Source organism: Zonotrichia leucophrys, chromosome 14 (genome assembly GCF_028769735.1).
Source record: "Zonotrichia leucophrys gambelii isolate GWCS_2022_RI chromosome 14, RI_Zleu_2.0, whole genome shotgun sequence".
Taxonomy (NCBI): Eukaryota; Metazoa; Chordata; class Aves; order Passeriformes; family Passerellidae; genus Zonotrichia; species Zonotrichia leucophrys.
Window position 1 is genome coordinate 2,170,429 of NC_088184.1, and position 26,020 is coordinate 2,196,448.

The 26,020-nt window shown below is 44.3% G+C and overlaps 1 protein-coding gene across 2 annotated transcripts in view; it reads left to right on the forward strand.

The window, feature by feature from the left end:
- The first annotated feature begins 400 nt into the window (after positions 1 to 400).
- Positions 401 to 26,020, forward strand: part of CLUAP1 (clusterin associated protein 1) — a 72,013-nt gene continuing 46,393 nt past the window's right edge. For both annotated transcript variants that reach the window (XM_064725934.1, XM_064725935.1), the window contains exons 1-6: positions 401 to 511; positions 965 to 1,076; positions 2,257 to 2,341; positions 8,495 to 8,674; positions 10,733 to 10,828; positions 25,472 to 25,555. In XM_064725934.1, coding sequence (XP_064582004.1) covers positions 490 to 511; positions 965 to 1,076; positions 2,257 to 2,341; positions 8,495 to 8,674; positions 10,733 to 10,828; positions 25,472 to 25,555 — 579 coding nt within the window. In that variant the 5' untranslated portion in view covers positions 401 to 489. The remainder of the gene's footprint in view (positions 512 to 964; positions 1,077 to 2,256; positions 2,342 to 8,494; positions 8,675 to 10,732; positions 10,829 to 25,471; positions 25,556 to 26,020) is intronic.

Here is a 26,020-nt window from a genome sequence, read left to right on the forward strand (position 1 = left end):
GGACAAGACACAGTTTCAAGTGCACCAGGCGAAGTTTAGATTGGACATTAAGAAGAATTTCTTCCCTGAAAGGGTGATGAGATATTAGAATGGGCTGCCCATGCGTGTGGCTGATTCGCTGTGGCGGGAGGTGTTTAAGGAAAGCCTGGAAATGGCACTCAGTGCTGTGGTCTGGCTGGCGCTGTGAAATTATTGTCCGAATTATTACTACTCTAATTGTATTACTATTTTTATAACCATTTTATTACTATTAAACCTTTAAAATTTTAAAAACAAGTGACTGGCGTTTTTCACACACACATTGCCTGTATGTACCTGACACGAAGCACAGCTTTGTATTCCACACTCTTCCCCTCGGTTTATCCCGCCATGCCGTGATTCAGTGTCCGATGGCAGCGCCTTTCGCTTCCCGCGGGGTTTGTCCCCGCCGCGCCGCCGTAGCGCCCGCAGCGCGTTCCCTCAGAGCGGCGGCGGCCGCGGCTCCCGGCGATGTCGTTCCGCGATCTCCGCAGTGAGCGCGGCCGGGGCGGCGGGGCCGGGCCGGGCGGGACGCGGCACCCCCAGCTGGGCCTCCCGGGGGACCCCGCTGGGCCTCACACGGGGATGCGGGGATGCGGGGCTGAGCCCGCCGGTCCCTGCCGGGGAGGGGTCCCCGCTGCCGGGGGTGGCGCAGCCCTGCAGGGAGGGATTCCCCTGCCCGTAGGGAACAAATTAAATGCTGTGTGTGCAGGGACAGGCTGTGTCTGCCTTGTTCCAGCTCAGGGAATCTCCTTAAAAACCCCTGTTTTCACTTGGGAGTGTTTTCTGTTGAAATGATAGGATTTATATTAATTATTGAGGTTTAATTTTTTAAACAGTGTTTATATCGCACGGTAACTAAGCAGCACTCTGTGGAAGGTGGCAATCTTGGCAAAGCCCTTATTGGCTCTAAAAGAAGAAATCCCTGGTGTTCCTCATTTTTCAGATTTTACTGAGATGATGAGGGCGCTGGGGTATCCTCGGCTGATATCCATGGAGAATTTCCACACCCCAAACTTCATGCTCGTGTCAGAGGTGCTGCTGTGGCTGGTGAAAAGGTCGGTGATGAGGCCAACAAGTGTTGGGCTGGTGCTGAGATGTGGGGAGTGTGCTTGGGAACTGATGGTGTGCTGAGAAATGAGGGAACTCAGGGATATTTATTAATTCTTTGAGTTCTGCTCTTTAAATACCAGATAGAAATGTGGTGGTTTGCAGAATTTTAGCTTAATGATAGTCTGGAGTAGCAAACCTAGTGATTGCCAGAGCTTTCACCCTGACTGTGGGCACACTCATTTAAAAGTAATCTTATCTCTCACATATTCTCCAAATTCCACAGCCATCCTGTCCATATCTAACCTTTTATCCAAACAGAGTGATCTGTTGTGGGAAATTCACCAAAACCCAGCCAGTTCTTGCCTTGTTGCTACAGCCTGGTATTGTCCTGCATCCACAACATATTTAAAATAAATAAAATGGTTTGGTTCTAATATTCTACTGTCCAGTTGCAGTTTTACACCCACTTAACCTTCTGACAGACTGTGGTTAAATATTTCTGGATCTTGAAGTGTTATTTGAATTATACATTATCTTCTCTCTCCTGATTAAATTTAAAATTAAGAGTTTTTAAATGTAAAATTAAGAGGTTTTTTCAGATTATAAGGTAGAACATTATAATTGAAACCAACATTGACCAGTTTTCCTGATTGCTGTTTTTTGGCCTGGGTTAATAATTAATATCCATTAAGTTGTTAGAAATTTGCTGAATACTTTTGCAGTTGTAATGACATAGGGATATACTCACAACCATTCAGAATTACTTGGATTAAGTTGCCTAAAGAGTCTTTCAAATGCTGCTGTCACACTGAGGGTCCAAATCACTGAATCTGCTTTTATTCTTCTCTGGCTCCTGCAGTCTGACCATTTGTAGAAGTTTCTGCATCTCACTGATGTTTTTTTAAGCATTTCACAGATTTTGGTTTGTTTTTCCATAAATTTCCTTTACTTGTGGAAGGAGGGTGTTTGAATTGATGCCTGGCTATGAACTGATGCAGTGTGTCAGCTTTTACAGCTCCTGCAGTTTGTACAAACCCCCTGTGTGCATCCAGCTCTGGATGCCCCTGTCTGCAGCAGGAATTTATTTACACATTTATCCTCCAGCCTGTGCTTACTTGGAGTTTGATTTTTGCCTCAGAGGTGTTGCCAGAAGCTTGTTCTGATCTCCAGCTGTTGTTTGCACAGGTATGAACCTCAGAGTGACATTCCTGGGGACGTGGACACAGAGCAGGACAGAGTTTTCTTCATTAAGGCCGTGGCTCAGTTCATGGTGAGTCTGCCCAGGAGCTGTGCTTGGGCTGAAACCCTGAAAATCTGAAACCCTGAAAATCTGAAACCCTGAAAATCTGAAATCCTGCTTCCATGACAGCTTTAGAGCTTTCTCTTAACTCCACAGAGCTTCCCTGCAAGGGCTGGCTGAGTTTGTGTTGTATTTTGCTGCTGCTTTATCCCTGGCAGTGCCCAAGGCCAGGCTGGGCAGGGCTGGGAGCAGCCTGGGACAGTGGCAGCTGTCCCTGCCCATGGCAGGGGTGGCACTGGATGAGTTTTGAGGTCTCTTCCAACCCAAACCATTCCATGATTCTGTGATCCTGTGTCTTGTGCTGCTGGAAATTTGAAGAGGCCAGGGCAGGCTGTTACTGACATTCTGTACTTCTCTCTGCAGAGCTGGGATCTAAATGTGATATTGGGATCTAAATACAATATTGGGATCTAAATTGGGATCTAAACCAATATTCATTCCAGTATTCACTGAGATCTAAATATGATATTGGGATCTAAATACAATATTGGGATGTAAACCAATGTTCATTCCAGTATTCACTGGGATCTAAATATGATATTGATGATATTGGGATCTAAATACAATATTGGGATCTAAACTGAGATCTAAAGCAATGTTCATTCCAATATTCACTGAAATCTAAATATGATATTGGGATCTAAATACAATATTAGGATCTAAATTGGGATAGAAACCAATATTCATTCCAATATTCACTGGGTTCTAAATACAGTATTAGGATCTAAATTGGGATCTAAACCAATGTTCATTCCAATATTCACTGGGTTCTAAATACAATATTGGGATCTAAATTGGGATCTAAACCAATATTAATTCCAATATTCACTGGGATCTAAATATGATACTGGGATCTAAATACAATATTGGGATCTAAACCAATGTTCATTCCAATATTCACTGGGATCTAAATACAATATTAGGATCTAAATTGGGGTAGAAACCAATATTCATTCCAATATTTACTGGGTTGTAAATATGATATTGGGATTTAAATACAATATTGGGGTCTAAATTGGGTCTAACATTTAATTCCATTTCACTGGGATCTAATATATGATTAAATACAATATTAGGATCTAAATTGGGGTAGAAACCAATATTCATTCCAATATTCACTGGGTTGTAAATATGATATTGGGATCTAAATCAGTATTCATTCCAGCATTCACTGGGATCTAAATATGATATTGGGATCTAAATACAATATTGGGATCTAAATTCGGATATTTTTTCATCATTCATTTTTTTCATTATTCATTCTTATCTCTCCTAATTTATAAAAGGTAACAGCAGAAGACACAGCTGTAGATGGGAAAAGTTTTTAAACCATTTAAATTGTTTTAGAAGAGATCCCACCTTGGTTATTGCTTACTTTGGATGCCTTTTCTGTGCTTGAATTATCACAACTTCTGGTGTTTTCATGATGATACAGAATCATATATTGGTTGTATGAGATTTCCCATAGATTAGGGCATGTGGTTTTTTCTCAGATCAATTTTTTTATGCATGAGCATATTTGGATTGGGCCATCAAATTTTTTAGTTTTATGGAATAAAATAACATCGTCCTTCAGAAAATTATTGTTATTTGGAAGCAGTGGGAGCCTTTGATGTTAGCACACACTTAGATTAACACTCTTCATTATGTGAAAAGAACTTTCTGGGGCTGCAGCTGGGTCTGGAAGCAATGGAAGTTTTTATGCTAATACCAAAGATGAATTACAGTACTTTAAAAAAAAAATCTTAAACATATTAAAATGTCATTTTAACAACATTTCCCTTGTCATTTGTGAATAGTGTGCACCATAAATTCTCTTCATTTTGCCATGTTCAGAGCAGGGTACATTCCTGTACATATTAGAATGTACTTTTGAGCCTTGGAGCATCTTGAGATGGAGTGAGCAGGTCTGTTTTGTTTGGGAGGGTTTCCCCCTCCAAGCACAAGTCTGGAAGCAGAAATAATGTGATGCTTTTCAATAGCTGATTTCATGTCAGAAATCCCAGGGGTGTTGGAGAATTACATAATATGATTCAGAAAATGAAATGAATGGAAATTAGTCATCCTGTACTTAGTCTCAGTTAATATTACAGGTTAGTGTGGGGATTATTGTAGGTTTTCAGCATTTTCAGGATGAGAGAAGCTTGTAGACATTTCCTTAATAATTCACTGGCCATGCAATCCACAATTATCTTCCCCAGGAGTTAATGGCTTTATGCATCCGTGGGCAGACGGGAGATGTGGTGGAGACAGAATTGTCTAGAAGAGAATGGCAGGACAGATCCATCACCAGGGATGTGGCTGCAGCTCTGCTCTGCCTTACTGAGCAAGGACTGAGGAGCTGTTCATTTTCCACACAAATTAACTGCTGCCCTGTGCTCCTGGCATGTGGGATCTCAGCACCTCAGCACTGAGGTGTCACCGAGACCACCCTTGGGGGGCTCGGGAGTCCTGGAATGTTCCAGAAGTGTCTGGTGGCTGGACTTTGATCCTACACAGGAGACGACACCTGTATGAGGACAGGAGGGTTTCACCGGGGTGAATGGTGAAGGGATTGGTTAATTAGAGAGTGAAACACAGGGTTTGGGATTTCTGTACAGGGGGTTTAGAGAAGTAAGATGGAGGAATTGGGGCGTGTCCTGTCCTTCTTCTTCTTCTTCTTCTCCTCCATCTTCTGTGGTGATGGTGGCACTTTGGGATTGGTCATTACTAAAAGTGCACTGGGCAATAAGGGTGAAAGGTATTGGGGAAAAATGATAAATATTGTACACGTAACCATGGGTATAAAGATAGGTGACCACCCCAGAGGGTAGACAGTGTGCTCATGGCTGGCTGCTGAGCAGAGCTCTGTCGGGCCGAGAGAAAATCTTTTAGATAAACAATTAATAAACACCGAGACCGAGAAAAGAACTGAAGCCTCTTCTGTTCCTTTGATACGCAAACTGCCCCAAGGCCACCCCGGGCCTTTCCAGGCCCTCCAAACAGCCGAAAACCGGACACTGGCACTTTGAGAGCTTACCAAAAGTTCCCAGACCCCAAAGTTCTGAAGTGCCTTCAAGGTTGCTTTAGGTGGGTTTTTAATCAATTCCCCCCCCTGATCACTGGGGCTCAATACCTGGCTTAAACCCACCTGGATCCAAATTTGAGGTAGAGTGCAACAAAAAGCCTCCAATTAGTTCATCTCATAGAAATTAATTCATGAAAAACTCAGCAACCAAAAGGCACAAAACCTTTTTCAAGAGTCATTCTTCACAGAAAATTTGGCTTCATGATATAAATAAAGCAGATTGTGAAGTTAAGCAAATTTTCTGGCTGTGGCTGCTATTCTTACTGAATATTCATAATTTTTGTTGCATTTTAACCATCTGATCTCAGAATAAACAGCTCTGGTTTTTAATAGTTCTGTAAAACTAAAACTGTTATATAATAAAACAGCAAATCAAATAGGTGATTCAAAGATGAAATGATGGAGGTGACTTTCCAAATACAAAATTGTCTGCTTGACTCCACAGTGCCATTGTGCCAGTCTGAAAAAAATATATATACTTGTCTGTGTATTTTTTCTCTTTTTAAGTAGCCTTTGAATGAAAAACATTTTTCTTCCTCTTACTAGACATTGATTTTACTCTCTTGAGGGTGAATGAAGCTGAAATGAGAACTTCTGTCTCTAACAACATCTTTTATAATTTAGTGCATCAGTCCCCTTTGGATAGGGGATGTTTAACAGAGTCTGTCAATTTAATGACCACTTCTCCTGTAATGGAATACTTGCTGTTTCTGCAATTAATTTTTTAGATTGCTTCTACTGCAAGGGAATGGAGATGAACATACCTGGCTTTTCACTTTGTCTTGGCTCATTGGAGGTCATTGTGAGAGCAGCATTTCAAAAGCAATTTGGGATTTTTTTGTAGTTGTGGGTGTTGTATTCCCCTGCCTCAGGTGCACGACATCAGGAGCCTGTTCTGGAACTCTGGGCTTCAATTTTCAGGAATCCCAGAAGATCCTGAGCTGGGATCTGTGGCAGCCTTGGGGCTGTGCCCATTGCCTGGGGAGCCTGTCCAGTGCCCCAGCACCCTCTGGGGAAGGAGCTTTTCCTGAGATCCAGCCTGACCCTCTCCTAACACAGCTCCAGCCATTCCCTGTCTCTGCACACAGACACAAAGTCATTTTCCTTTGCTGGGTTGAGATTTTGAGATGAGAGAGGCAAGAGGAAAATATTGATTGGGAATTAAAATCTGATTTTAAAGCCAGCATCCATTTGCTTTGTTTCTTTGGCAAAGCTAGAGCCAAATCCATGGTTTGAAGTGTTGTGCTTCCTCTCTTTAGTTTCACAGGATTTTTTCCTTCAGTCCATTATTCAGTGCAGAGTTTATCATTGTATTGTACCAAATATTGTAGTGTCTGAGCCTTTTCCCCCAGTTTGAAGATCCTGCTCTGTCAGAGCCTGAGGAAATGTGAATTCCTTCCAGGAGCACTGAGAAACCAAAGCTGTGTAATGCCACCAGTGACTCATGGATAAGCTCTATCTGCTGCAGCATTCCCAAAGGAGAAGCATTTCAGCAGAAGTTTCATCTTAAAAATACACTGAAAAGCAGATGTTAAGTCACTTTTGTGCTTTGTGTGTCATTTTTAAGCTTCATTTTTGGATCCATAGATGGTGATCAATTAATTTTTTTTTGCTTCCTTGTTTAGTTATGCCACCACAAAGACTCCCTCAAAGTTTAATCTGAAATTTGTGGTTGGCTCCTTGAGGCTATTCATTTATAATATAAACTTACCAGGAATTTCAAGAACAACATTTGTGTCCTTTCTGTGACAGATAGTAATTTTCCCCCTTTATTACTTTGAAGCACAAAAAGATAATATTAGAATTTTTAGTATTTTTTCCTTATTGTTCTGTCTGTAGCTTTCAGAGATGGAAGGCAAGAGAATAAAATCACTAATATCATAGCAGGGAAAAAAATTGAGAGAAGCAATAAAACATTTGGAAGGAGCTGCTGGAAGAGAAGACAGTTAAATTAGGATAACTGATCTCATTCTTGCAACTCATTAAGGGTGGAATTTACCTCTCTGCAGCATCATCACAAGACCTGGGCAGCACTTACTTTCCACTTAAACTTAATTTGAATTTAAATGATGCATAGGGGTTTTGCTGATCTTTATTCAGGGAAGAAATGATGGTAGTTTGAGGGTTTTTCTGTAAATGTTCTGACATGCAGAAAGAGCACAGCTTTCAGAAAAAATTCCTTCTAGAAATAACCAGTGTTATGATGAGGGGTCCAAACAGGAGGAGTTACTCTGTACAGCAGAATAATTGGTGCCCCCAAAAAGAGCTTTGAGTGCAGATAACTGAGGATTTTTATCACTGGCTGGGGGCTCTGTACAAATCACAAACAGGACAGGACTGCTGGAACGTGCCTTGAGCTGTTTGATTTTCCAGCATCACTCTCATTCCATGGCTATGACAATGGGAAGATGCCAGCAGCTCACATCCCAGGCAGCAGACACAGAACTCAATGTTACAACTCACTTTAAAAGTTTTTTGGTCAATCACACAAAGCAAAAGCACACTGACAGTAGTTCTATCCAACCACTACATGCACAGTTAAAACAATGCTTGCTTATTTCAAATACAATACCTGCTTAAAGCCTTAAAACACAATGCACAGAGCTCCATTATTAAGCTTAAAACTTCCTAACATCTCACTAGATAAACTTTTCTGCAGCTTAGGGAGTTATTCTAGACAAGCATTAATACACAGACCATTGTTCTGTTTGTCCTTGCTTTTCTAGTTTTTACATATTTTTTCTGCTGACCAATCTCATGGCTGCTGCTCAGCTCCAATCACAGTTCTGCTGTCTCTGAGGCTGCCTTTTGCAGCTCTCCCAAACCCCTCTGATTTTATGGATTCCCACAGATTTTGTTCTTTTGTGACTGCTGAATTGTTTCTTTCTTGCCAAGGTTATGAAGGCTCACACCAAGCTGAACACCAAGAAGCTGTACCAGGCCTACGGGAATTATTCTGTACAGCAGAATAATTAGTGCCCCCAAAAAGAGCTTTGAGCACAGATAACTGAGGATTTTATTCTTTGTGATTGCTGAATTATTTGTTTCTTGCCCAGGCTACCAAGGCTCACATCAAGCTGAACACCAAGAAGCTGTACCAGGCTGATGGCCACGCTGTGAAGGAGCTGCTCAAGGTGACCTCAGTGCTCTATGGGGCCATGAACAGCCAGGGAGGGGAGTGTGCTCAGCTCCCCGAGGAGGACAGCACCAAGTTCAAGTTTGATCTGGGCTCCAAAGTAAGCAAAACTGCCACTCTTGTGCTCACTTGGGAAAACTCATCTGTTTGCTAGCTGGGATTTAAGTGCAGAATGTTCTGGCAAGGGTTTTAAGTCAGATTTTGAGGAGGTGGGGTTGTGTCACTCTGTGATTTGTTTTAATCTCTGAATTCTCAACAAGAAGGATAATACAAAGTGTCTTGGTTTGGAAAGACAGGTGTCTACTAAAGAAGGCAGGAGCCTCCCCTGAACTGGAAACTGTAAACCCCCCTCCCTCCAAATTGTTATAAATTTAAAATTAAGGGGGACTCTCAGGCAAAAATATGGGAATAACAGTTCTTTTATTAGGGAAGAAAATTTAAAAAAAATAAAATAAACAATGCAGCAAATCAAAACAACTCTGACAGAGTCAGAATAGGCCCTGACACTGTGGGTCAGGGTGTTGGCAGCAGTCCCATTGGAATTGTGGCTCAGCCCTCCTGCAGTGTCAGGGGTGGTTCTGCTGGAGCAGGGATCCTGTAGAAAAGGGTGAAGTCTCTTCCTGTGAAGATCCAGTGGAAGAAGCTGCTGTTCCTCTGGAGAAAGCCATGCTGGTGTTCCAGGATCTCCAGAATATATCTGGGTAGCAATGCTTGGCTCCTCCCTCTGGGCTCACATCTCCCAATGGGATGCTGTAGTTCTTATCAGCCATGCAGTGACATTCAATAGTCTGTTATCAGCAGATGTCTCCCTGGTTGTAGAAGAGATGGGGAAAACTGCCCACTTAACAGAAGCCAGCTGCCATACCAGTCCCATTGGAATTGTGGCTCAGCCCTCCTGCAGTGTCAGGGCTGGTTCTGCTGGAGCAGGGGGATCTGTAGAGAAGGATGTGTTCTTTCTCTGAAGATCCAGTGGAAGAAGAGGCAGCTGCTGTTCCTCTGGGAATGCAGTGGAAATGCCCAAGATCTCCAGATTATATCCAGTTGGGAATGCTTGGCTCCTCCCTCTGGGCTCACATCTCCCAGTGGGATGCTGCAGCTCTTATCAGCCATGCAGGGACATTCAATAGCTGTTATCAGCAGGTGTCTCCTCTGAGGGAGGAGTGGTTGTGGAAGAGATAAGAAATTGCCCAATTAACAGAAGACAGCTGCCATATCTCTAACAGATGGTAAACAGAATACATACTGCCTGGCAAACAAGGACACAAGGGAACAGTGGCACAAAACTGCTTCTCTTTGTATTGAAATCCTGTTGACACCATAGATATACTGGAGTAGGCTGGAATAAAGATTATTTTCTACCTACTAAACTTTTGCAACAGGAGGAGCTTGCAAAATACTGACTGAAAGTTGATTTTCTGCATTGAAAGAAAGGGTAATCTTCCTGTGACCCTAACAGACATCAAAGCTGTTCAAGCCCTTAAAATAAAAGCTGTCTCTAGATATTTTAAAAGCACCTTCTCTAAATATTAAAAAAAAAACAAAAAAAAACAACCCAGCACTTTGCTAAATAAGAGGAATTTCTGTTACTACTTCTGTGGAAGATGTCCCTGCCCATGGCAGGAGTGGGACTGGATGGGCTTTAGAGTCTCTTCCCACACAAAACTATTCTATGATTCTCTGTTCCTGTGGTTCTTGAGGAAATGGCAGACCCAGAAGTGATTTTCCTCTCTGTAAGTCTGATGTGTCTCTCTGAAAAAAATAACAAAAAGCCACTTGGGAGATGCTCAAAAGTTCATTACATCCATTGCAGGCTGGTCCCATTCCTTTTGGTATATGAAGTTTTCACTTCTGCTGATGAAAAGGGAGAGATTTCCCTTTGTCCTGGGCAGCACATGAACCAACAGCTGGCTGAACCACAGTTCTGAGGAGATTTGTGGGGTTTTTTCCCTTGGCCTGAAGTATTTGGGGTTCCCCTCAGCAACCTGTACCTGCCAGAGCCTCACCTGGACTGTTTCAAGCCAAGGGAGACTCTGCCCACTCTGATTCTGGTGCAGAGTTTAGACCTCCAGTGCAACTTTGACATCAGAATGAGAAATACCATGGATGTTCTTTGGGATGTTGGGGGTTCTGCTGTTCAGTGCTGTTGCTGTGTTCCCAGATTGCTGATTTGAAGGCAGCCAGACAGCTTGCTTCTGAAATCACCTCCAAAGGAGCAGTCCTGTATGACTTACTTGGCAAAGAGGTGGAGCTGAGGGTAAGTACATGCTGGAAAAACTTGTGTTCACTGGGTGCCTCAAAGGAACAAAGGGAAAAAGTCTCAGTTCTTATTAATGTCTGCATCTGACAGGAATATTCCATGAGTTTGAAGGAATGGGCCTGACAGTTTGCATTTCCTTCCTACTCCTGCTCATGGCTGCACTGCAGGCAGCCTGACAGAGCAGCCTGGTATTTTCTCTTTCCAGAAAACTGAAATACTCCCTGTTTGGAAATACATGTGCAGGCTGTTCTGCTGGGGATGGATATTCCAACAGATAAATTATGAGTGCTGTTAGTTTTGCAAGGGCAGGGCTCATTATTTCTGTGGCAGGAGCTGGAGGCATCACAGCCTGCAGGGTTCCTGTTCTTCAGCTTAGCTGGAGAAGAAGCAAAATCAAAAGCTGGTGTGTGAAGTCAGTGCACACTGCCAGGAAGTCTTGCCATTATTTTCTTCAGTGCCTTTATCTGCAGTGCTGGAGGTTCTTCATTTTCTGAAAAGGGACTTTAAAGGAGGGAGACCCTGCATGGAAATGTTCAGGTGTCTGAGCTGGAGGGAGTGCACCCTTCAGAGCTGTAAACTCTGATCCTCCACAATTAATGCTCCCAGATCCTTGTGTGATGGAGTACAGGTGTTGCAAAGCCTGGGAAGTTCCTCCTTGGAGCACTGCCTTTCCTGCTGGATCCATGCATCACTGTGCTGTGCAGGGTGTTCATACTTCAAAAGAGAGGGAGAAGTGATGATCCAGTTCAGCTCAACATGCAGCACTGCCACAGAACTGTTAACCAGTTACTGCTCCTCTTGCACTCTCTCATTTCTTGGCTTTGAAGGAATTTTCACACAGCTGCTGTGTGATGTGGTAATATTTGCTTTAGTGGAGCATTGGACCCTTGTACTCTGAGTACAACATCCCTGTAACTCTGCTAAAAGTCAAATATAGATCAGTTTAGGCATTTTTAAAAGTGTCAGGAGCCAGGACATCCCTCTGGCTGTCCTGAGCAGCCAGAGACCCTGGCACAGAGCCCAAAATGCCCCTGTGGGTTTGATTATGACCCATGGAGCAAATTACCAACCTTGTGTGAAGATCTACAAATTAAGTAGAATGACAGTAAATTTATCACAAGGTGAAAAAGTAGATTTTGGGGTTTTTAGAATGGGGATTCAAGGGGGCAAGATGGAGGGATCTGGGCATGTCCTGCCTTTCTCCTTCTTCTTCTTCTTGGCCTCCATCTCCTGCTGTGATGGTGGCACTCACAGATTGGTTTAGAGTAGAAGCTCACTGTCTAACACAGGTGATAGGGATTGGAAAGTAATTGTAAATATTGTATACATAGTTTTTAGTATAAAGACATAACAGAGTGCTTCTGACTGTCTTGCTGAATGGACCTTGGCAGGACAGGAGATAGAATTTTATAGATAAGATACAATAAACAACCTTGAGACTGAGAAATGAAGAGCTCTGACTCCTTCTTTGAGCACTGGGCTGGGAAAAGAGACTTTTTAACTCTTCTTGGGGTCACTCTGACAAGCTAGAGACCCCGATTCTCAAGCATTGGTTTGAATTTTTGGGTGTTGTTTAGTCACTTGAAATCAAAGCTTTGAGGCCACTGAGTTTAGAAGTGGGCCCTGGAAAAGGGCCAGGCACAAGTGGAGTGTGCTGAAAGCAAGAGCTGAAAGATGAGGAGATGAGAAAGTGCTTGAGTGCAGGCACTGCTCAGTGGGGCCATGAAGAGCTCTGGAGTGGGAGCCTGCTCAGAGGTGCCTGAATTTCTGCAAGGATTGGATTTCCTAGAGAGAGCAGGGAGCTCGTGTTCCTTGTGGCTGAGCACACCAGCTGATCCTGCCCTGGTGCACAGGTTGTGTTTTGCAGAAAGGATTTGGTAGATGGAACTTGTTATCTTCAGGAAATGCTGTCCTGGGAAAGGTGACCTCCTGGCATGGGCAAATTCATACTTCAGGTGAAAGGCAGATTTGGGGGCTGATAATTAAAAATTACAAATTCCACTGCCAAACTGGTTCCTGCAACCTCCTGACTTTTAATCTGAAACCTGTTTGCTTTGCTACACACTCGAGTTTGTTGGATGTACCAAAATTGGCATTTAATGCTGACAGCCAAAAATGCCATTAGCTCTGAGTGCATGGCCTAAAGGCAGCAGGTGCCAGTGACAGCACAGGGAGAGCCTCCAGAGAGCTGCAGAAGATGCTTTTGGGCTCTGTTCCTTATGATTTGGGGCTGGTTCCAAGGTTTTTCAGTGATTTGTTAAACCTAAAGTGTCTGGTTATCTGGCTGTTTGAGGGCCTGGAAAGGCCCGAGGTGCTTGGGCAGCCCGCGTATCGAAGGACGAGAAGAGGCTTCAGTTCTTCTTTCGGTTTTTATGTTTATTAATTGTTTATCTAAAAGACGTTCTTTCAGCTGAACAGAGATCTGCTCAGCAGTCAGCCATGGGCACACTGTGCCGTCTTCCGGACAGTCACCTATCTTTATACTCATTGTTACGTGTACAATATTTATCATTTTTCCCTAATACCATTTATTTTCATTGCTGGGTGCACTCTCAGTAATAACTAATCTAAAAGTGTTCACCATGGCCAAAGAAGATGGAGGAGAAGGGAAGAAGAAGGAGGACAGGACACACCCCAATTCCTCCATCTTACTCCTCAAACCCCCTGTACATAAATCCTAAACCTGTTTCTCACCCTCTAATTAGCTAATCCCTTCACCATTCACCCGTGAAGTCCTCTTGTCTTCATACAGGTGTCGTCTCCTGTGAGGATCAAAGTCCAGCCACCAGACACTTCTGGCAACATTCCAGGACTCCCGGCCCCCCAAGGTGCTCTCGGTGGCCGGCATCTCAGGATTCAGATCCTGAGATCCCACACTAAGGACCATTTTTGGCTGATGGGTTAAATGCCACGTTTGGTACGTGCAACAAACTCGAGTGTGTAGCAAAGCAAACAGGTTTCAGATTAAAAGTCAGGAGGTTGCAGGAAGCAGTTTGGCAGTGGAATTTGTAATTTTTAATTATCAGCCCCCAGCTCTGCCTTTCACCTGAAGTATGAATTTGCCCATGCCAGGAGAGGCTTGGAGTCAAACACTGCTGGGTTTTTCCATCACTGTTGGGTCTGGGCTGCTTGTCAGTGCTGAGGGCAGTCAGGAATTGCCCTTCCTCATCTTCCTCATCCTCCCTGGCTCCTTCAGGGGGAGGATCAGGAGAGCTCAGCAATGGCATCCTCTGCCTGCCCTTCCCACCCCATTCCAGGTGGGGAACAATTGAAGCTCATTCTGGCTTTGGGTGGGGAGTAGAGCTTTGCTGGTACACACCAAATTAGTTGCCATTAAAATAAATATTACTTTTATTGCTTTTTAATGTGCAGATTATTGATTTCCATTGGTTATTTTCTTCTGGCAGTGCCTGGCTAATTAATGCTCACACTAATTAGCACTTCCAGAGGGTTTGTGCTGTTGGAGGGCAGGGGAGCAGTGGTTTAGTTTTTTATTCCATTTTATCTTCTTAAACCTGTTGCATGTGCCAAAATCTATCAACAGCTGTCATAGTGTTTAAAGGAATTTGAAAACATGGGAGTTTTATGTTCCCTGAACCTCTTTTCTCTTTCTTTTTCCAATCCATTCATTTCCAAATATTTAAATAAAAGCTCTTCCTACCTAAGCCTCAACAGGCTGATGATAAATCTTATTTCTATCCTAAGTGAAGATTTTCATTTTCCAGGAACTATAAAGGAAATGCCAGCATTTGGCACTAATGGGTTGACTCGATCTGTTTTCACAGTCTGAGCAGCTTTTGGGGAAAGATCATTGGGGAAAAGTGAACTAAAACTCATTATTTCCTTTGGAAATGTTGACTCTAATTTGCTCCACAACCTTTACCTTCTTTGTTGGAGTCTTTTTGTACATAATTTGTATAGAAACTGTGTAGAAGAAATTCATGCATTAGATAAATTTCACATTGCTCCTAGTCATGAAACACTTTTTTAAATCAATTACTTTCTGAATGAAAACAAATTTCAGCTAGAGAAGAATTTAGGGGAATGGTTCTGTTAGATTTATTGAAGGTAGAGAGTGCTGTAAATGTATAATGTATGTACATATTTTTGGGGAAGAGTTGAGGTCTGATTTCTTGGAAATGTGGTTCTGTGCCTTTCTGAAGCCTTTGCAAATACTTTATTCCCTGACTGAATATACAGTTCTATATATTGAAACTGTTTCCCAAGTTCATCTGTAATGCTAAAAAAGAATCTTTCATTAACAACAGAGGAAGAAACAAAACCTACAGGGTGTGCTGAATTTAAACTATGGGAGAAAAAAATCCCAAACAGCCCCCAAAGCTGGATTGTCAGATGAAAATCCCAAATATAATTACTGAGTTCTGGGGGAGCTGTGTTGTTTCTAGCCCAGCTGTGGATGAGCACAGTGCAGGTTATTGGTGTCCTGTGGCAGTGCTGGAGACACAGAATTTTTATTTAAAAGCACATTTAAGCATTACATTTGGAAGGTAATTTGCAGCTTCCAGTCTTGCTGGTCCAATCCTGGAGCACAGAAATTGCAGCTGGGATTTGTGGAGTTTAGTGGAGCTGATGAATGAGCTTGGTACCACACAGTGAGATCCCTAAATGAAAAGCCAATTCATGCAAATTCCATGCATGGTAAAATAAATCTTCATCTTTATTGTTTCCTTTCCTGCCAGGGGCACTTTCTCTGCATTTCATTGCTGTGTAACTTTAATTTTCAGAATATTTACAGTTACCTTTGCAAGAATAACCAGGCATGGTGAGATTTTTGCACAGGGAAGGTGGGCTTGATTTGGATTTGAGATAGGGATGAGAGATTTTGTTTGGATTTCTTTTTGTATCTTCCTACACAGCACTAAATGAATGGAGAAAAGAAGCTGTTGAAAATACCAGTCTGTGATTAAGGCTGTCAAACCCCAAATCAAGAAAAGTAGCAAGGGAATTAATGTCAGCACTCAGGCAAAATGCAGCATTGCTTCCCTATGCCCTCCCTTCTCTGGGATTTACAGCTGCTGCCATTCTGACAGTGGGAAAAACATGCATGGGGAATAGGGAAAAAGGCACGTGGAGTAGCTCATGTTCCCTAATAAAAACACAATGGGCCAAGGTGGGGGAAAATAGAATGAGTGAACACATTTGGTGAAAATTCCAAAAGGACAGATGGTAACAAACGGGCAGCATAACAATAGATAGCAAAAAGAAAACGCGAATGGCAATGTCCCCTGGTCATGTGGGGCATGCACAGCCAAAAATGCAAAGGCAAAAAGGAACAGAACTCATTGCAGAGTCTGTTTTTGAGCTTCTGCTCTACCAAAAGCAGAGATACTCACGTGAAATGGAAGCTGTAGGTGGCTGGGTACAGGCAGGTTTCTTCACCAGAAAAGGATCTCTCTCTGGTGCAAGAGAGGCTCCCCTTTCTTCCTCTGGAAAATCTGCTCACCAAACAGAAGCTAGGCTTTCCAGAGGCGCCGAACAGTCCACGAAACTTTTTCTGGGAATATTCCCAAAGTCTCTAGCTGGGAGTCTTGAAGCCAGGCTCCTTTCAGCTGGATGCACGGCTGCCAGAAGCTTTCTGAGGTACTGCGAGTCCTTCTGGGGCTGCGGAGTCGCTTTGCCCACCCAGGGACGCCAATATATTGGAATATGAATCCCAGTATAACCAGTTAGATTGTGCCTGGGCAGTTCTGACCCTCGCTGCTGGGCCAAAGGCAGCACTGTGGTGTCATTCACCCCAGAGATACCTTGGCTGCTGGAGAGTGCAGCGGGCACTGAACAAGTCCAGGCTTGTCAGGACTCCATTTACCTCAGGAGAGAGAGCTTCTGGCGATGGTGAAGAGACAAAGGAGAGGATTCGCTGGAGGGTTATATCCAGATGTTTATTCCATGGTTACAGAGTGTCTGCCGGGCAACTGCTGCAACAGAATGCAGGCCCATGGTCTCATTAACATTTTAAGCTCAGGGCAGGGGAAGGGGAGGGGACAGGTGAGCCACCAACCAGGTGAAGGGGCGGGTCTCAAGGGACTAGGGACACCTATCATCACCGAGCACGCCCTGTTGCTGGTATGTTAGCCTGATGACAGGGCACACTCAGCAAGGGGCGAGGGGGAAGGGAGAAGGTAATAACACGAGAACAAGCAACACACCACAACAGAGGGTTATATCCTAGGATGGTTTGATTCCATCATTCGCTTAACAGAATTGAACCGGGGCAACTGCTCCAACCAGAATCCGGCCACATGGTCTGATTAACCTTTCAAGCTCAGGGCAGGGGAAGGGGAGGGGACCGGTGAGCTACCAACCAGGTGAGAGGGGCAAGGTCTCAAGGGACGAGGGACACCTATCCAATGTCCCCCAGCCTGAGGAGCATCCTTTGAAATCGACCAATCACACGACGCCTTGCTGGGATGTTAGCCTGATTGACAGGGCACACTCAGCAAGGGGCGAGGGGGAAGGGAGAAGGGAATATTGGCACACCTGAGGAAGGGACCCGGAAGCTAAAAACACACCACAACAAATGGCCATGTTAACCTTTGTGGGAAGGGAGGGGTGATGAGCTGCTCCAAATCATTTTCAGCTCAAAATAAAGCAGCAATGAGACTTTCAAGGGCAGTTGGCCCCAGCTGAGGAAGGGTTCTCTTGAATTATCCTATAATGGAAATTCCTGGCTGTTTTTAACTCTGAGTGCCTCCCACTCTGCTTCTGCCAGAGGTGCTGGCCACACCAGCAGGAGCCTGTCAGGGAGCTGCCCTGCTCACACCTGCTGAATTATTGGACATGGGAAGATAATGGAGCAAAAAATATTCCACAAGAAAGCTGCCACTGTGCTGCTGGCAGGCAGAAAGATTTCTGACCTTCTCTGGCTTGTTTTCATTTTATTTACCTCTTAATTAGCTGGAAGCCCTGTAAAACTGAAGAAAAATGAAAATGTTTTCTTTTAAGGCTTTTAGCTTGTGCTGATGATGGACAATGCAGTGGGTTTGTGTTCTAATGCTCCTCTTGGCACTTTTCCCATCTGTGCCCTTGAACAAAGTGTTTATTCCCTGTATCCACTCCTGTAAATACAGGAATTGCTGAATTTGGTGGGTTAAAGCTTTTAACAGCCACGTGAAGTGTTTGCCACTCTGTGGGGATAAATTCTGGGCCCTGCTCCCTGTTATTGTTATGGATGCCCACAGCACCAGCTTGTTCCAAACTGATGGGAGGCACTGAGAATCTTGGGAAAGGCTGGAATTGAACTCTTCACAGAGCCTGAGGCATTGAGAGCCAGCTGGGGAACTGAGGCAGCGTGAGCTCAGCACCAGCCTTGCACTGAGGACATTTCACTTGGATCTCTGTATTCCCACCTTTTGGATTCAAGAGCTTTTCCTTTTTTTTTCCTTTCCTTTTTCCCCTTTCTTTTTTTTTTTCTTTTCCTTTGTCCTTTTTTTTCCTTTCCTTTTCCTTTCCCTTTCCCTTTCCCTTTCCCTTCCCTTTCCTTTTTTTTTTTTTTTCCTTCCTTCCTTTCTTCCTTCCTTTCTTCCTTTCCTTTTCCTTTCCTTTCCTTTCCTTTCCTTTCCTTTCCTTTCCTTTCCTTTCCTTTCCTTTCCTTTCCTTTCCTTTCCCTTCCTTCCTTTCTTTCCTTTCCTTTCCCTTTCCTTTCCCCTTTCCTTCCTTTCCTTCCTTCCTTTCCTTTCCCTTTCCTTTCCTTTCCTTCCTTTTTCTTCCCTTTTCCTTTTCCTTTTTCTTCCCTTTTCCCTTTCCCTTCCTTCCCTTCCCTTCCCTTCCCTTCCCTTCCCTTCCCTTCCCTTCCTTCCCCTTCCCTTTCCCCTTCCCTCCCTTCCCTTCCCTTCCCCTTCCCTTCCCCTTCCCTTCCCAAACCTTCCCTTCCCAAACCTTCCCAAACCTTCCCTTCCCTCCTTCCCAAACCTTCCCCCTTCTCCTTCTTTCTTCTTCTCCTCCTTCTCCTCTTTCCTTTTTTTCCTCTCCTTTCCTCCCTTTCCCCTTCCCTTCTTTCCCTTTTTCTTTCCTTTTTTCCATCCTTCCCTCCCTTCTTCCCCCCTCCCAGCCCAGCAGCTGGGGGCAGAGGTAAGATGTGATTTCTGAGGTGGCTGCATCACTCCCAGCTCTTTGGAACTTTACTGCAAAAACTCATTTTATTGGGAATGTTGGAAGCATTTTCCCGCCTGCCAAATGTTCCCTCTGGAAACGAGGCACTGCCTGAGGGAGGCTGATAAATGAATTTCTCTCATTTCCTGGCCTTTGCTTACAGAGCTGCCACACACACAACTTGTAGTGGAAATTTGTAACTTGAAATTGCCATAACTCTGGAGAATTACTTGGTTTGCTTCTGTTTTTTTGAACAGTTCTGCTTCTAACCCAAGCCTGTCCTATCACTCTGAGGAAGAGGGTTTATTGCAAACTGGGAATCCAAAATTAACCCTTGCACCTGTGATCCAGTGTTGAATCAATATAGCTCTAACCAGAACTGCAGCTGTGTGTGTGTATTTAAAATCAGAAATCATTTTGTATGGCTTTCCCAGGAGGATTTACCTTGAAGAAATGGCATCAGCTGTCAAGTAGTGGTTGGCACATTTCTCCTGGCATTTTGGGGAATGGTTATGTCCAGTGGGAAGTGGCAGGGAGCTGGAATCAGGTGAGCTTTCAGGTCTCTTCCAGCCCTGCCCTTTTTTCCTTTTTGAACCAACCAACAATGCCCATGCAAGGCCATTTCTAGCTGATTGAAATTTGGAATTTGTTTGGAATTTGGGATTTCACTCACAGGCTTAGGTCTGTGAGTGAACAAGAAGTTCCTTGTCACGTTCCCACAGTCTGGAGGAGACATCCCAGGCCACCTCCTGGCCAAGGAGCCATGAAGTGACCTCCTGTAGTGCTGAGGGCTGATCCAAGCTCTGCCAGTGCAGTCTGCCCTCAAACCTTGCACAGAGTAAATGAAAGGTGAGGATTCTGAGGGTGTGGAAGGATCACAGGAGGCACATCCTGGGGTTTGTCAGCTGAGCATCAGCTCCAGAGCCAGAAGATGGATGGAGCTGGTGAGGGAGGGAACAGAGCAGTGGGAATTCATCCCTGTCAGAAAGCTTTTAAGTTCCCTTTCCTGCCTCAGCAGAACCACATGCAGGTTACTTCTGATTCTTTCTTATCCATTGAAAATTACATTTTCCACTTGCTTCTCTCTGCTTGTGGCATGGGTTTTACCTGCTGGGAGGGCTGAGGGTTTGGGGCACTGATTGAGGCCCTGCATTGCTGAGCAGGGAAATGTCTTTGTGGACACCCTTTGGCTGCTGAGATGAGCTGGACACCAACAGCATAGTCTGGAGGCAGCAAAATTCTCATTTGCCTTTATTTTAATGTCTTAAAGAGGCAGATGGGCTGTTGGGAAGGGTCAGATTCCTTCAGAGGGATGAATGTCCCTCATGAGCCTCCCTGTTCTGATACAATCATTCCTGCATTGGCCAGATGTGATCCCAGCATGGGTGAGTGAATTCCCTGAGTAACAAAACCCTTGGTGGCCTGCAGGGACAGCTGGAATTGCCATGTTTGCAGGGATCAGGGGATGTGGGGCTGCCTGGATTGAGGCTGAAGTGGCAGTGAGGAATGCACAAACTTCTGTGTGCATCAGACTTAGAACTCCTGGAAAGCAAAGAAAGATTTAACCTGAACTCCTGGAAAACAAAGAAATATTTAAGCTGAAAAACTCAGAAAAAGAATCATGGAATGGTTGGGGTTGGAAGGGACCATGAAGATCACCCAGTTCCACCCCTGCCATGGCAGGGTCATCTTCCACTATCCCAGGTGGCTCCAAGCCCCATCCAACCTGACCTTGGCACTTCCAGGGATGGGACAGACACAGCAAGACCAGTCTGCTGGGAAAAAAAGCTTTATTTTCTGTTCATTACCACTAAAAATGTGATTAGAAACCTCTGCTAGACCTTGAGCACATCAGAACATGTTATTACAACACATTTATCATCAGTGACTTGCATGCTGGTCATGCCTAATTACTTCTCTTGGTTCCTTCCTGCAGTTTAGAGGAAGAGTGCATCCATTTTTCCATACATCAGGCACACTGAAGCTGCTTTATCAGCTTCTGGTTCATAAAAATGGAAATCCATTACCAGTTGAAAATGCCTCCCTGGGCATATTTGCAGAAATAGTGGTTCTTCATTGTTAACTGGGAGTGAAGCTCTGGGGAGGGATTCCCAGTAAGGGAAGTGGTGGTTGCATTTGCAAAGGGCTCTTCTTGAAAAGAGATATTAAAGATAAAACTTTAACTTTCCTCTCTGAGAGTGTTCACAGGTAACAGGAAATGGCCCAGTGACTGTTACCCAGGGAAGCTGTGACAGACATCCACAAAAAAATATCAGTGCTTTGATAGACTTAACATATATTTATGTCTCCATTATATTTCCACTAAATATTACTATTTTTCCATAATATTTAATATATTTTCCACTTATACTTGTTTCTCCAGAGAGTCAAAGTTAGGTTAGAGGCTGTGTTGTGACACTGAAGTTACTCTGCCCATTCCAAGGCAGAGTTTTGGAGATGAGCTGTGTGCACAGAGGATTCTCCTTTTCCAGGAGTCTGAAAATACAAATTCCAGCATTTCCACTGCTCTGCCTCAGAAATAAACAGGGATTTTACTGGTCCTGGCAAAGGCCTCACAAATAAACAGGGATTTTACTGGTCCTGGCTAGGACCTCACAAATAAACAGGGATTTTGCTGGTCCTGGCAAAGGCCTCACAAATAAATGGGATTTTGCTGGTCCTGGCTAGGACCTCACAAATAAACAGGGATTTTGCTGGTCCTGACATGGGCCTCACAAATAAGTGGGATTTTGCTGGTGCTGGCTAGGCCCTCACAAATAAATGGGATTTTGCTGGTGCTGGCAAAAGCCTCACAAATAAATGGGATTTTGCTGGTGCTGGCAAAAGCCTCACAAATAAACAGGGATTTTGCTGGTCCTGGCAAAGGCCTCACAAATAAATGGGATTTTGCTGGTCCTGACATGGCCCTCACAAATAAACAGGGATTTTACTGGTCCTGGCAAAGGCCTCACATATAAATGGGATTTTGCTGGTCCTGGCTAGGACCTCACAAATAAATGGGATTTTGCTGGTGCTGGCAAAAGCCTCACAAATAAATGGGATTTTGCTGGTCCTGACATGGGCCTCACAAATAAATGGGATTTTGCTGGTCCTGACATGGGCCTCACAAATAAATGGGATTTTGCTGGTCCTGACATGGGCCTCACAAATAAATGGGATTTTGCTGGTCCTGGCAAAAGCCTCACAAATAAATGGGATTTTGCTGGTCCTGACATGGGCCTCACAAATAAACAGGGATTTTGCTGGTCCTGGCAAAGGCCTCACAAATAAACAGGGATTTTGCTGGTCCTGACATGGCCCTCACAAATAAATGGGATTTTGCTGGTCCTGGCTAGGGCCTCACAAAAAAATGGGATTTTGCTGGTCCTGGCTAGGACCTCAGAAATAAACAGGGATTTTGCTGGTCCTGGCTAGGACCTCACAAATAAACAGGGATTTTGCTGGTCCTGGCAAAGGCCTCACAAATAAATGGGATTTTACTCGTCCTGGCTAGGGCCTCACAAATAAATGGGATTTTGCTAGTCCTGGCTAGGACCTCACAAATAAACAGGGATTTTGCTGGTCCTGGCTAAGGCCTCACAAATAAATGGGATTTTGCTGGTCCTGGCTAGGACCTCACATATAAATGGGATTTTGCTAGTCCTGGCTAGGACCTCACAAACAAACAGGGATTTTGCTGGTCCTGGAAAAGGCCTCACATATAAATGGGATTTTGCTGGTCCTGACATGGGCCTCACAAATAAATGGGATTTTGCTGGTCCTGGCAAGGGCCTCACATATAAACAGGGATTTTGCTAGTCCTGGCAAAAGCCTTACAAATAAATGGGATTTTGCTGGTGCTGGCAAAAGCCTCACAAATAAATGGGATTTTGCTGGTCCTGACATGGACCTCACAAATAAATGGGATTTTGCTGGTCCTGGCAAGGGCCTCACAAATAAATGGGATTTTGCTGGTCCTGGCAAAGGCCTCACAAATAAATGGGATTTTGCTGGTCCTGGCTAGGACCTCACATATAAATGGGATTTTGCTAGTCCTGGCTAGGACCTCACAAATAAATGGGATTTTGCTGGTCCTGGCAAAGGCCTCACAAATAAATGGGATTTTGCTGGTCCTGGCAAAGGCCTCAGAAATAAACAGGGATTTTACTGAGCTTCTGAAATGGTAAATGTTCCCAGACAACTGAGCTACATTATTCTTCCCCACCCTCCTCCAAAAACATTTATGTATGGAATTATTTGGGAATTTGTGTTGCACGTTTTGTATCTTATTTCTGCCCAAATAAACTTGCTGCTTTGGAGTTTGTTTTTCTCTGCTCTTCAGGCAGTGTGAGCAGTCACTGCCACCACCAGATGTACCTGCTGTCACTCTCCCCAGCAGAATGTTTGTTCTCCTTCTTTTTTCATGCCAGGAAAATGAGCTTTTGTGCAGCATGTGCTGGGGTTGCTCAGACCCCTGATCCAGCAGAGGAATAAGCTCAGCACAAAAAGCTGCTTTTATTGTTTTGCTGGAGGAGCTGCCAGCTTGGGTTCTCCCTGGAGTTGGTGGGAAGGGATCAGGCTCTGCTGGAGCTGAGCTGTGCAATCTGGAGAGTAATCTTAGCAAAGTTATTCAATCTGCTTCCAGAATTCCTCCTGTGGTGGGCTGGGTACAGCTTGTGGCAAAGTGCACAAAGCATTTTTGGGTTCTTAATCAGATATTTTCTAAAGAGATGCTTTCTCCATCTTTATCCACCTGTTACCAAGTGTTTTGCCAATGTAAGGTTGTTTTATGGAGCTGCAAAATTCCCTCTATTCCCTTCCAGTGCCAAGCAAGTAATCAGAAGTTTTTATGTAATGACCAGGTCAGTGTTTAAGGCATCAATTAGACAAGTGCACAGCCAAGCTTATGTGTCCCCAAATCTGCTGAGAGGGATTTTTAAAATCCTTTGGGATCTAAACAAGGATCACTGGGGGTTTTTCACTCAGTTTTCAGAAGCAGAGATGTCCATACATCTGCAGTGTGCAATTTGCACATGGGCATGGGAGGCACATGGAATCATGGAATATCCTGGGTGGGAAGAATCCCCACAGGGATCATTCAGTGTCAGTTTAGGACACCCCACAGTCCCAGCCTGTCCTGGGAGCATTGTCCAAAGGCTCCTGGAGCTCTGGCAGGGTCAGTGCTCAGAGTCCACCTGGGCCAGTGCTCACAGGGGTTTTCAGATTGGGGAGAGATGAGGATCTGACTCCATGTTTCAGAAGGCTGATTTATTATTTTATTACATATATTACATTAAAACTATACTAAAAGAATAGAAGAAAAGGTTTCCTCAGAAGGCTGGCTAAGAATAGAATAGCAAAGAATGATAACAAAGGCTTGTGTCTCAGACAGCAAGTCCAAGCCAGCTGACTGTGATTGTCCTTTAATTAGAAACAACCACATGAGACCAATCCCAGATGCACCTGTTGCATTCCACAGCAGCAGATAATCAATGTTTACATTTTGTTCCTGAGGCCTTTCAGCTTCTCAAGAGGAAAAATCTTAAGAAAAGGATTTTTCATAAAATGTGTCTGTGACACTGTGGCACTGCAGTTCTTATGGGATTGGAGGAATTATGATCCCCCCTCAGTGAGGAAATGAGGATCTCGGGCTCCCTGGGCAGGAGATGGATTTTCTCTGCAGGCTGGGTGCCTTCATCAGTTGTTAAACTGTTGGAAAATGCGTGGTCACAGCAGAAAAACACCCCTGATGAGGATGTCTGGCATCTTTATGAGCAGGGCTGACGTGTTCAGCCAGAAATCTCTCTTGACTTGACCTCCAGAGAATACATCCCACTGCCAGCAAACCCAGCCTGAGGTCTCATTCCCTGAGAGAGAAGTGAACAATCCTGAAAAGCTCACCCAAACCCCCTTGGGGGAGCCTCCAGGATGGGGAGGCTGCAGAGCTGGAGCTGGGGTGATGCCTGCTGCAGCTCATCAGACCAATCCCAGATGCACCTGTTGCATTCCACAGCAGCAGATAATCATTGTTTGCATTTTGTTCCTGAGGCCTCTCAGCTTCTCAAGAGGAAAAATCCTAAGGAAAGGATTTTCCATAAAAGATGTCTGTGACATCCACCTGCCTGGCACAGTTTGGTGGCTTTGTAGTCCTTGTAGCTCCACACTTTTGGGACACTGTGCTCCTCCACCTGCACTGGTGTTTTCATGGGTTGTACAGGTGATGGAATCTTCTGTGCTCCACATGGAAAATCGGAGCAGTTGCCAAAAATCTGCCTTCAAGAATAGCTGCAGTCAGACACAGCACTCACCTCATCTGGAAAAGATGCCTTGATTGCTCCCTCCTGCTCATCTCAACTCACTTTTTCATCATCTCCTGGTCCCTAAATCATCTCAGCCTCGGTGAATAAACACTAAATCCTACCCCATTTATTATGCAGATGATCCTATCATTGTTGCTTGATCACCCTCAGTTCTGCATAAATTAGTTCCTTTGTGTGGTGTTTAAATATATTGGTTCATTTTATTTCATAGGAAGCAAGGACAGAATCTCTTGGCAGACCTTTGGAGATAAATGAAGCTGAGAAGGTGATGAAAGTTGCCATTAACAGCATTCTGGTAAGCAAAATACCATTTATTTGATTGCAAAATTATCATTTTTCTGCTGCAAGAAGAAATTAGCTCTTTTTATCAACAGCCTGGGGTAAAGAATGCCAAAGCCATCACCTGCAGCTGCAGCTGATGCATCTAAGAGCTGCTTTTATCCCCTCTTGTGAGGGAAAACACATTGTAGTCACATTCCCTGCCTCTGTTAGGGGCTTCACCCCAAAGCAGGGGTTTTTATTTTCCTACAGGAGGGATAAAAATTGCCCAAATCAGCAGAGAAATTACACCCTGTACCTTGTGTGAGCCCTGTGGCCTCTGCAGGGAGGGACCTCAGAGCTGGCCAGGGGTGGGGGAGAGCTGGCTCTGTGCCACTGAGATCCTGCCAGGGCACCCTCAGCTGCTTGCTGGGAAGGGTTTTCTGTCTGTCCTGAACTTTCCAGCTCTGTCCTTGCTCCAGTGCCTGCCTTCCTGCATTTC